At 39.8% G+C, this 11,165-nt stretch overlaps 1 protein-coding gene across 1 annotated transcript in view; it reads right to left on the reverse strand.

The window, feature by feature from the left end:
- Nucleotides 1–9,965, reverse strand: part of PRMT3 (protein arginine methyltransferase 3) — a 122,806-nt gene extending 112,841 nt beyond the window's left edge. Inside the window, exons 1-7 of the mRNA XM_005891851.2 lie at nucleotides 9,735–9,965; nucleotides 9,385–9,508; nucleotides 7,720–7,802; nucleotides 5,865–5,914; nucleotides 5,123–5,225; nucleotides 2,082–2,241; nucleotides 721–865 (exon numbers count right to left, since the gene is read on the reverse strand). Coding sequence (XP_005891913.2) covers nucleotides 721–865; nucleotides 2,082–2,241; nucleotides 5,123–5,225; nucleotides 5,865–5,914; nucleotides 7,720–7,802; nucleotides 9,385–9,508; nucleotides 9,735–9,762 — 693 coding nt within the window. The 5' untranslated portion in view covers nucleotides 9,763–9,965. The remainder of the gene's footprint in view (nucleotides 1–720; nucleotides 866–2,081; nucleotides 2,242–5,122; nucleotides 5,226–5,864; nucleotides 5,915–7,719; nucleotides 7,803–9,384; nucleotides 9,509–9,734) is intronic.
- Nucleotides 9,966–11,165: the final 1,200 nt, after the last annotated feature.

Below are 11,165 nucleotides of genomic sequence, written 5' to 3' on the forward strand. Positions count from 1 at the left end.
AAAAAAAAGGTAGTGACATCTAAAATTGACAGAGATAAACACTGAAAATTTTCAATAATTTTTAAACTCCAACTATTTGTTAGATATTTTCACTTTTACTAAATTAAAAAATTACACTTTGATATTTTATAATTTATAATAGATGATAAAATGTATCTATTATACCACGTACAGCTAGAAATCTACTTATAGTTTATATAAACATTACCATTACAAAAATTAAAACCAAGTTCAAGTATCTGATCTGACTTAGGAAATTCTATCATTGATTTCAAATGTAAAAAAGTTATAACTGTGAGAATTATCTACAAGTAACTTTGTACCAAATAATTATTCTTTGCCTAAACTAATGACAGTACTGCCAATTAAAACACTAATTTCTCCTTCACACATTAAAAGGCAAACATAGAATTTATTTCTTCCTACTTAAAAGTTGCTCATGAGAAACCTAAAATCATTAGAAATTTTTCCCATTGTTCTATTTTAAGCAAAAGTAATCTCACAACAAAGATTAATAATGATCTTCAGTAGAATTTACAGTAATTCTGATGCTTCTATAATCTTTTCAACGTAAGATGAGCTATCAAGTACCAAAAAGATCTAAAAAGCAGTTCTCAAAAAAAAGAAAAAGGCAGTTCTACCACAGCATGTGTGTTAAGAACCAGTTTCACTCGATCTTTCCTTCAGTATGGACTTTGCATATTTGTGCTCTTTTCTAACCTTGAGCATTTCTTCGTGTATCCCATAATGCCCGTAGGAGCTGAAATAAACACCATCCTCATCCTCCAGGAGATCTGCAATGGCAGTGGTAGATGACGGGCAGGCTCTGACATCTGCGTTCATCACAAAATCCTGAGCAAATTGTCTGTAATCAATTTGAAATACACCCTTGAGACAAGTTTATTGGACCATGAAAAAAGGAAAGGCTGAGGCAGAGGTAGGAGGGGAGTGTGGAGTGTGATGAGCCTCTAAATCACGCTCCACCTTAAGCAACGAAAAGCTCCCCCTGCTGGATTTTAAGCAACGGGCATATTCAAACCCAGCTGGAAGCATTCCTTCTGCAAACCACAAAAGCATAGCCAACTGCAAATTATGGCTGTTGATACCTTTCAACCAACAAAATAAGCATACTATGACTCTATTCACTTTTCTACTGTTCCAAAATCTTATTATATCGTGGAAGGGTTATATGGGCAAATCCAAACTGGAAATTATTTACACACACCAACACCATCCACTCAGGCTCTAACTCAGTTCCCTCTCTGATCACAACACATCAGGAACCTATAACGTATACATGGGAAAGAAGTGTAAAGATGCAGATAAAAGAGTTGTTGGTTACTAGGTTACTCAGCATAAAATATCAGAAAAGGGGAAGGGAAACTACAATTCACTTGACTGTTTTTCCTGCTGGACATTCTGGCAAATGGGTACTCAGGCAGTAGCAACCAACTTACAAATCTAACAGGTTAAGCTGGAGGTATATATACATGATAGAAAGGCAGAATCTCAGACTCTATTCAAGGCCTCCTGAATCAGAATTTGTAGCTTATTGTGTTACCCAGGTGATCTATATACACGTAAAATTCTGACAAGTACTAAGCCAGCAGAATGCTAATTTACCCACTGTAGAAAACCATCTTATGGAGCTAGTTTTCTGATTACATACTTCACCATAATTATCATTTGATTCTTTAAAAACAAATACTTGAACTGTGTATTTTCCCCAAGTCTAAAAAGTACTAATCCCTATACTTTAAAAAGCCCAGGAAAAGAAAAGTAAAGTGGAGAAAGCTATTAGAAAGAAAGTAGTATTAAGGAACAAAAGCACTCAAGAGGAAAACACTCCTGAGGACAATTACCATTAATATAAAAGTAATTATATAGAAGTATATGAGAATAGAATTTTATGTTAATTAGTTGTAGCCACAATGTACAAAAATACTGCATATCCTCAATATTACTAAAATTAAATATCTACACTGTGCTTTCTAGTACATGAAATATTTTACTGTATTTCACTTGAACTGTATTATTTGGGGGATCTAAACCATTAATTTTCTGTAAGATTGATAAATTACTTCATTTTTTGCAGGTCCTCACGTGCTCCAGCCAATGCAGCTTCAGCAGATAGTGCCCTAGTTTCCATGTGTTTCAATTTTTCAAGAAGAGACGCATTTTCACTGAGCCCATTGGGATATGAGAATGGGACTGAGACCGGTTCATAAAGATCTTCTACATCTAAAAAAATGAATGGACATTATTTTCAGGCCATCTTATAACAACGAAGCACATATACATGTGTTACAAATAAATATATACTAAGTGCCTATTACGCAGCCAACTGAGAAAAATCAGTACAAGTACATTTAATTACTTAATATCCAAATTGTCTTGAGTTTATAAAGAACATGCTATTAGTCTAAGTTTTTCACTAGTTGGCTAAACTGAACACACAAACAAACAGTAATTGCACTGAATCAAACCCAGGACAAAGCAAAAAAGTAGAAGAAAAAAAAATGCTAATATTTACTGATCGGGTATGTTTCAAATTCATGTATCACATCTCGTTTCATCTTCAAAACAACCCTAAAATATAAACATTTATCCCTGTTTTAAGACATGGGAAAAATAAATTTCAGAGAAATTGACTAGCCCAAAGTCATACAGCTGTTTAATAAGGGAACTATGATTCAAACCCATTCCTGCTTCTAGCCCATGTCCTGCCATCACAGAGGGCCACCTCTAGTTTCTGGGTCTTGACCTGTAGAAAAACAGGTATTACATTTAGATATTCCTTAAGAACAGCATGGAGGTAAGGAATTTTATACATTCATTAAGTTTTTCATCTTGGGTAAGGTGTTATGCAATCTATACACTGCCTTAGTGCTGATATTGTTAAATATCCTAATTCCTAATATTATTAAAAATTGATTTAAATTTAATTTCCCTATATGTAAATTAGTAACTTCTGCTATAGAAGTTAATGTATATAAATCATTAATTCTGAAAACAGAAATTAATATACGGAGCTAGTGAGTTGTATAGAACTTCAATGTCCATTGACTAGTCTAATTAACTTTCACATCAACCTAAAGCTATAAAAACAATGCAGGTATTATACTGTTTCCTCAAAGCAGCACTGAGGGAAACAGGACTTTTTTTTTCCCCATTCAGTCTTTACTTGCAACAATTCTTTAGAGCTGGGACAAAATACTAAGTTTAACAAATTCACAATGGTATGTAACTTAAAGACTAACGCATAAATTGAACTTGTTATAAAAGCAGTGCAGGATAATCAGTCTGACTCTTTGCTTTAAAAACTATAGATTCAAAAAAAACACAAAACTATAGATTCATCCACTATTTAATTCACCCAAAATTAACAACAGCAACAAAATACTGCCCAACTGTTAAAGGATGGTGTGCCATTTCTCTACTTCCTACTACAACTCTCATTGTGTATCTTCTCTTCAGAATTCTTTGAACTGTTTGCAAACCACCTTGTTAAAGAACTGAACAAAGAAATTGACTTGTTTCAGCTAGTTTCTCTGTTTTGCTTTCTGCTGCAATAAGTTAGTCAGAATAAAAACTTTAAGTATTAATAATACAGTTGTCCCTTGCTATCTGCAGGGGCTCTGTTTCAGGACCTCTCTCAGGTACCAAAACCCACAGATGCTCAAGTCCCTGTATAAAATGGCAATTTACACTTAGCACTTTAAATCATCTCTAGATTCCTTATAGTAACTAGTAAAATATAAATGCTATACAAATAGTTGTAAATACAATGTAAGTAGTTGCCACTGGGCAGCAAATTCAAGTTTTTTTTTTTTTAATTTTCTGGAATTTTTTTCCCTGAATATTTTTGATCCAAGGTGGGTTGAATCCAAAGATGTACAACTCCTGGATATAACAGGCCAGTTGCACACAGATAATTATAAATTAAAGGTTAAGTGTACAGCTTTGAAAATGAGAAAGGATTCAGTAAACATTAACATTCATACCTATAGTATACCAAAACAGTCTAATTCAAAGTCCTAAACCACACTCAGGAAGGACTGCCACATCTGTATTCTATCTGAGGAAGTTCAAATCACCTGGACACTCCATCTTGGCAGCTGGAAACTACCACAGAAGACAGTCAGTTTATCACAAAGACCTAACAATTATGAGAATAAATCTCACAAGAGAGCTTCAAAATACATGAAGCCAAAGCTGACAGAATTAATGGTAAAAGCAGAAAATCCTCTAATAATGGTCAGGGATTCAAATATACCTCAATCAACAATTGATACGGGCAGATTTTTAAAACTCCAAAAAGACATAAAAGATCTGAAGAAAAATACTAGCACTGTGACCCATTTATACAATAATGTGCCCAATAACTATCTTGACACTTGTGAAGAACACTCATCAGTAATTTTGTAGAATGTCCCTCAGCCTGGGACTGTCTGACGAGCTTTTCACTACCGGAATGAGGTTATACACTTTGGGCAAGGACAACAGAGAAACAATGCTGTCTCCTCAGAGCATTACACAAAGGGGTTCATGATGTCAATATGGTTATTACTGGTGATGTTAACCTTGATCACTCGGTCGTGGTGGGGTCTGCTTGGCTTTTCCACAAAAGTTAACATCTCCTTTGTAACAGATTTCTTAGGGGAGATACTTTGAGCTATGCAAATCCTATCTCACCCACCTAACAACAGCTCTGTAAATTAGGTATCTTAAGAAAAGTCAATTATCTGATGATGTAAAAACAGCAAATATTGCTAAATTTACTTAAATCTATTAAATATTATATCTGATTTAAATTTTTTAATTTAGATTTAAAAGTTGTCAATTTGAGTTACATTAAAAATTAGTCTGCCAACTAAAAATTACTCTAAACTTTCCTATGTTTCCAAACATCTTATACACAATGTTTATCCCAAGCTCATAGCCCTCCCTGGTAATTGTTAGCGTGACTCACTTTTCAAGTGACTTAACTTACCTACTGAAACCAACTACCCAAAAGGTCTTTCGAGAATCAAGGACGTTACATATCTCCTGTAAAACCTAACCACTATTCTGCCGTAACAAATGACCCTACTTTAAAGTAGATGTCGTATGTTCAGCTTACCAAATTGAAGTAAAAGGTCATCTTCTAATACTGGCTTTAAATATTCTTCTTTTTCCCAAGGCACTGGGTTGTATATGGAATTCATATATTCAACTGTAGGATTCTGGAAATAAAATCAATTGCATATTTTTTCACTGCACATAATCACACAATCCCCCTACCAAAAGAAAATTAAACAAAAAAGGAAAGCATGTCTACATTAACACAATTGCTATTTAAAAAGAACCTGGGTTAACCTGCCATTTCATTAACTTGACTGAATGATTGCTTAATTGTGTCAGTGCACAGTTTTATGCAGTTTGGATTTGGGGGAAATGGCAATATAAATATCAACTGACCAGAACAAAAAAAGAGCAACCAAAGCACTTAAAAATCACACTAGAAATCAGAAATTTCTGCTTTTACAGAAAGACTGTATTCTTTATCTGACACTGAATTACTTTGCCACATAATACTGATTCATCTCTCACATGCAATTAAAAACCATACTCAAGCATGGTAAGTACGTATGGTACCACACGTAAGTACGGTACTTGTGTATGTATGTAAGCACCACGCACTTACCTGGTGCTACGTGTTGTGCTAGTTCCTAATGTCCAAGATTCCAATATGATGAGTGTCAAATTTAAAACACTTCCTTATACAGCAGCTCTTTATGGTCTCTTAAAAATGGGTGCACTGATAATCACTGCAGTATTTCTTTAGGTTTTAAACGAAATTGTAAATTAAGCTACCATCTTACCTTAAGTCTAATAAAATTTATCAGTTTAATGTATCCATAAAATTCAAGTCCTAAAAGGGAAAAAAAAATTCACTTATTTCAACATGAGTTTTGTTTCATTGACTTGCTCCAGAGATGCTTCTCTGGTGAGACAACAGCCATAGATAACAAATTTCTAAATGCCTTCCTTGCATTTCTAGAAAATGGGAATTTTTAGAATTCTACTCTTCTCAGAAAAATACCAATAAGGAAAATTAGGCCCTAGATTTTACCAAGTATTTGGCAGTTGACACTAGAGCCAAATTTTCTAATTTCCCAATTTTTATAGTATCTACCAAACACAGAGTACACAAAGTCTACTAGCTTTTACATTAAGTTAAATGATACAAATGAAAAAACAATAAGGCTTGTATCTGGTTCTCATCTTTTCAGAAATGAAGCAGCATTTAAAATAAGGGAGAGCAAATAGCATGCCCAACCAATTATTATTTGTCATGAGAAAGACTGTTACGAGAACATGTGCTGTGCTCAGTCACTTCTCATGTCTGACTCTGTGCAACCCTACGGACTGCAGCCAGCCTTCCAGGTTCCTCTGTCCGTGGGGTTCTCCAGGCAAGAACACTGGAGTGGGTTGCCATGCCCTCCCCCAGGGGATCTTCCCGACCCAGGGATTGAACATGCAGCTCCTGTGCCTCCTGCACTGCAGGCAGATTCTTTACTGCTGAGCCACCAGGAAAGCCCTGGCAAAAGACTGTTATGAGAACATACTGGTATATGAAAGTGTTTCATATGCATAACATACAAAACCCCCATTTGATAAGTGAAAACATAAAATTATATTAAACATGATTCCAATTTAAAAAGGCACATTAGAAATATAAAAAAAACAAACAATGCAACAGTAGTTTATGTCTTACAAAAATAGTTGCGGTTGAACTTACGGTTCACAAACATAACTGCATCATGTGTGTATCCAAGACCTAAAATCTGCCTATTTGCTATTCTTCAGTAACGTCCTTTCTAGTTATTAGTAAATACAGGGACCAAAAAGTCAATTCTCTACTGAATTAATTTTAGTACCATACTGTAGCTCTTCAATATTTATTTAAAGTAGAAGGCTTTAAGTATGTCTAGTACTCTTGCCTGGAAAATCCCATGGACAGAGGAGCCCGGTAGGCTGCAGTCCATGGGGTCACTCAGAGTCGGACACGACTGAGCGACTTCACTTTCACTTTTCACCTTCATGCACTGGAGAAAGAAATGGCAACCCACTCCAGTGTTATTGCCTGGAGGATCCCAGGGACAGGGGAGCCTGGTGGGCTGCCGTCTATGGGGTCGCACAGAGTCGGACACAGCTGAAGCGACTTAGCAGCAACAGCAGATCCAAGTTAGAACAGAATCATCATCTGAACCTCTTGCTACCACCTTAAGTTTACCACTCCCTACTTCCATACTCTCTTATCGAACTCCTTATGAAACCCAATCTTCTGTGCCCTGAAGTCTACGTTACGCTCTGAGCCGGTAAGTTGTCTCTTTTCATAACCATCTGCCTCCTTTTCCCAAGTCCACCTTTACCCTTGTTCTCCCTAATTCTAACATCCCCCCTTCTCTTAAAATGATTACAATGCAATCACGTGCCAAGGGTGTTTTTTTCCTTTTTAGCTGTGAAGCCAATTTAAGCTTAAAAACAGTGACTCTTATCTAGAAGAATGACTTATTAATCTTTCCTCAAAAGCCACTTGCCAAAAACACCTCATAAACTGTTACTATATGTTTCACTATATTAGACTTGTATAGAAAAAGAAGAGATGTGGAAAAACAAAGTTTGAATTTGAATTTCATTACTAAAATTTTCTTTATTCTAAAAAATACTTACCATGTTTATGAACCATGTTATCAATACTAAATTGATGCTCCAACTTACAGTGTGAAAATGTTTCTTCAGCAGATGTAAATAACCTGAAAAACCAAGCAACAGCTTCATGGAATAGTCCCCTAACAACTCTCAGTATTGATTTCATACTTAATCAGATATAAACTTTTCCCCCTCACTCTACAAGTTTTCAGTTTTACTTCCAATTAATAATAATAAAAACCACCTGTAAAGAGGATCCCAGCACTTCTAAAGGGAATTAGTACTTCTGAGTTCCACTGTACACCTAAAACTATCCTTTAGAGGTCAAGATTAATTTGCCAAACAATAGCAATGAATTTATCACAAAGCTTTTGAGAGAAATCCCTTTGATAATCTCTCTCTCTCAAGACATGAACATTCCCCATGTAAGACTCTTTTTTCCTCAAAGTATCAACTCTTGTTTTCAGAGGCTCTGAACTGGCACAGCTCCAACATCTTTTAGAAATAAAGCATAAAATGTAATTTTATAACTGGCAAATTTCCAAAGCGCCATATTTCAAAAAGTGGTCTTATCGTGCTCCACAAGGATTTGCATTACAGACACTAAGAGGCCCAAGCTTCTTTATTTTGTTATCTGCAAAACTGAAGGATGCACAATAAGTTAGGAATTTACAACAGAGACACATCTTTATGCTTAGCACATAGGCAGCAGTTTTAAATAAACATTTACCAAGACAGGTTATTTTTGTAGTATTTACGAAGCCTACCACAAAGAAGCACCTCCCTGATACTCAATAAATATTATTTTGTGACTAGAGTATATGCACACATCCCTTATTTACCCAAATGAGGCTACATGTGGAAACTGACGAAATCAAGAGAAGCTAATATACCATCAATCAGCACCATACACAAACTCAGGGGGAACTAGTAAAATGTTTATTAAAGTAATACTAGTCAATGGCAATCAGTCCTCTTTGATCTCCACTTGCCCAGAGAAGCAGCCAAAGTTTGTTGAGATGAAGAGGCAGAATTTTAAATGTAAAGAACACTGTTTTGGATATAAGACAAACCACAGCTCTGCAACTCTGAACAAGTTACTGGTATTGCAATGTCTTTCTCTCAAAGCGAAAAAGGCATCAATTTCCTTCACCTTCTACAGGTGGGGATCCTATAACAAAGGTGATTTTTAAATGGTTCAAATGGAACTATTTACACCTGAAAAGCTTTCTACTTGTCAAACAAATATAGAAAGGGAGAGTTGGAAGGATTCTGAGGGATTAATCTAGTTTAGTGACTGCCTTGTTATTCTTTAGAATCACTTCGGACAGTGTCATTGTTAAAAAGCAGATTCCGAGACACTAACCCTGATTTAGAAGGGCGGAGGTGCAAAATCTAGCATGTTACTTTTTTTTCTTAAGTGTTTTAGGTGACAACCAGACTAGGGAACCATAGATCCAGTCCAGAACACTTTTTACACAAGGGGAAACTAAGGCCCGTCGAAGATCAATAGTGTAACCTGGCTTCCAGTTCATGGCTCCTCCCTCTGGACAAACCCTCACTCCCAAACACGGGTTCCACATTTCCAGGGCAGCCACTCGGGTTACAGACTCCAGCTGAACCGACCACGAAAACCCACGTGGCTCGGCCACCTTGGGCTTTGGCCTGGCGCTGAGATGGACGAACCTGTCACAGAACAGGCAAGGGGTCTGCTGCTCGGCGTGGGGGAGATCTGCGTCGTCCTCATCCTCCCAGCTGGCCTCATCTCCGCTGTCTGACAGGCCTGGCGGGTCCTCCTCCTCCGCGGCGCCTAGCACACGCAAACGGTCAGACGGCCTCGGACACCAGTGCTAAACGGGCGCACGAGGAGCAGGGAGCGGAGAAGGCTTTGGGCCTGGACGGCCCTCCCCCACCCCCGCACCTCCCCGTCCATCTCCGCTGGGCCCCTCCGCCCCGACCAGGGCGCAGGGGGAGAAGGGGGCTCTCAATGGCCCCACAGCGGCGCGGCCTGCGCGCTGAGGGGTCGGGGTACCCACCGGTAGCGCCTGACGCTAACGAGCACATAGCTAAGGCGGCCCTGGGAGACCAGCGTGCCTCGGGGAGGGGAACGGCCGGAGCAGCGCGCGCGTAGCCGCCTCAAAGAAACGCCGGTCCGGGAACTCCGGAAGTACCGTGAGCGCCCAGCGGCGCCGTTGCTCGGGGAAACCTCGAGGAAACCTCGGGGACGCCAGGAAACGCGAGAGCGCGCGCGCCGGCTCGCGAGAGCTTCCGGCCTCAGGAGCGCGGCGTCGTTCGCGTGAGCTGGGGTGGGCGGGGCGAGGGCGGGGCTCCGCCCCCCCAACGCAGGGTGGGCTCAGCGCGCGCCGAATGTGCGTGGAAGCCTGGGCTGGGCCTTGCAGCTTGTACGTACTTTTTGTGTTCTCCTCGGACTGCGGCAGACATTAGCGTTGACGCCCTCGCCTACAGCCCAGAGCCAACAGCGGCTTCGCTCCCCTAGTCCATTCCTTATTCGAGGGAAGACCAGCTAGTGGAGGACGATCTGCTTGCAGCGCCCTCTGGTGGCGGAGAAGGTCAAGCGCAGGCGAGAGCCTGGGACTCCACCCTGGTTCGGGGCCTGAGGCGCCTCTGGGGTGCGCCTCGGGAAAGGGAACTGCAGAGACCACTGAATGGAATGTACCAGGGGCCAAAGCCTGAAGGGCTGTTTTAAGCAGTTTTGTCTTTGAAGTATATGTCCCAAGTTCTAGTACCAAATGTTAGCACTGGGCTTGAATGTGGCACAAATTTATCCAGTTAAACTGACCGCTATGGCCTGCCCAGGCTCTTATTTTGTCTAACATCTCAACTCATGCCTCCTCCTTGGGCCCTGCTCTCCAGGGACTTCCCTGGTGGCTCAGATGGTAAAGAGTCTGCCTACAGTGTGAGAGACCTGGGTTCTTCCCTCAGTTGGGAAGATCCTCTGGAGAAGGAAATGGAAACCCACTCCAGTACTCTTGCCTGGAAAATCCTGTAGACGGAGGAGCCTGGTAGTCTACAATCCAACACGACTGAGCGACTAAACTTTCACTCCAGCCTTTCATTTGGTGCCACCCTTTTTCCCACCTGGTAGGTACTTTTTGTCTTCGCAAGCAAGTCTCCTCAGACCATTTTTCTAAAGTAGTTTCCACTGTCATCCTAGCAGCCTCCAGTTTCTTAGCACCTGCGTGTGTGCTAAGTCTCTTCAGTCGCCTCCGACTCTTTGCGACCCCATGGACTGTAGCCCACCAGGTTCCTCTGTCCATGGGATTCTTCAGGCAAGAACACTGGAGTGGGTTGCCATTTCTTTCTCCGGGGGATATTCCAGACCCAGGGATCGAACCCTTGTCTCCTACATTGCAGGTGGGTTCTTTACCACTAGCGCCACCTGGGAAGCCCTTTTTCCTTTCTTCTTTCAGTCTTTAGCCACAGTACTGTTTGAGCATGAGGGAAGG

The sequence above is a fragment of the Bos mutus genome, chromosome 29 (assembly GCF_027580195.1).
Source record: "Bos mutus isolate GX-2022 chromosome 29, NWIPB_WYAK_1.1, whole genome shotgun sequence".
In the NCBI taxonomy this organism is placed as follows: Eukaryota; Metazoa; Chordata; class Mammalia; order Artiodactyla; family Bovidae; genus Bos; species Bos mutus.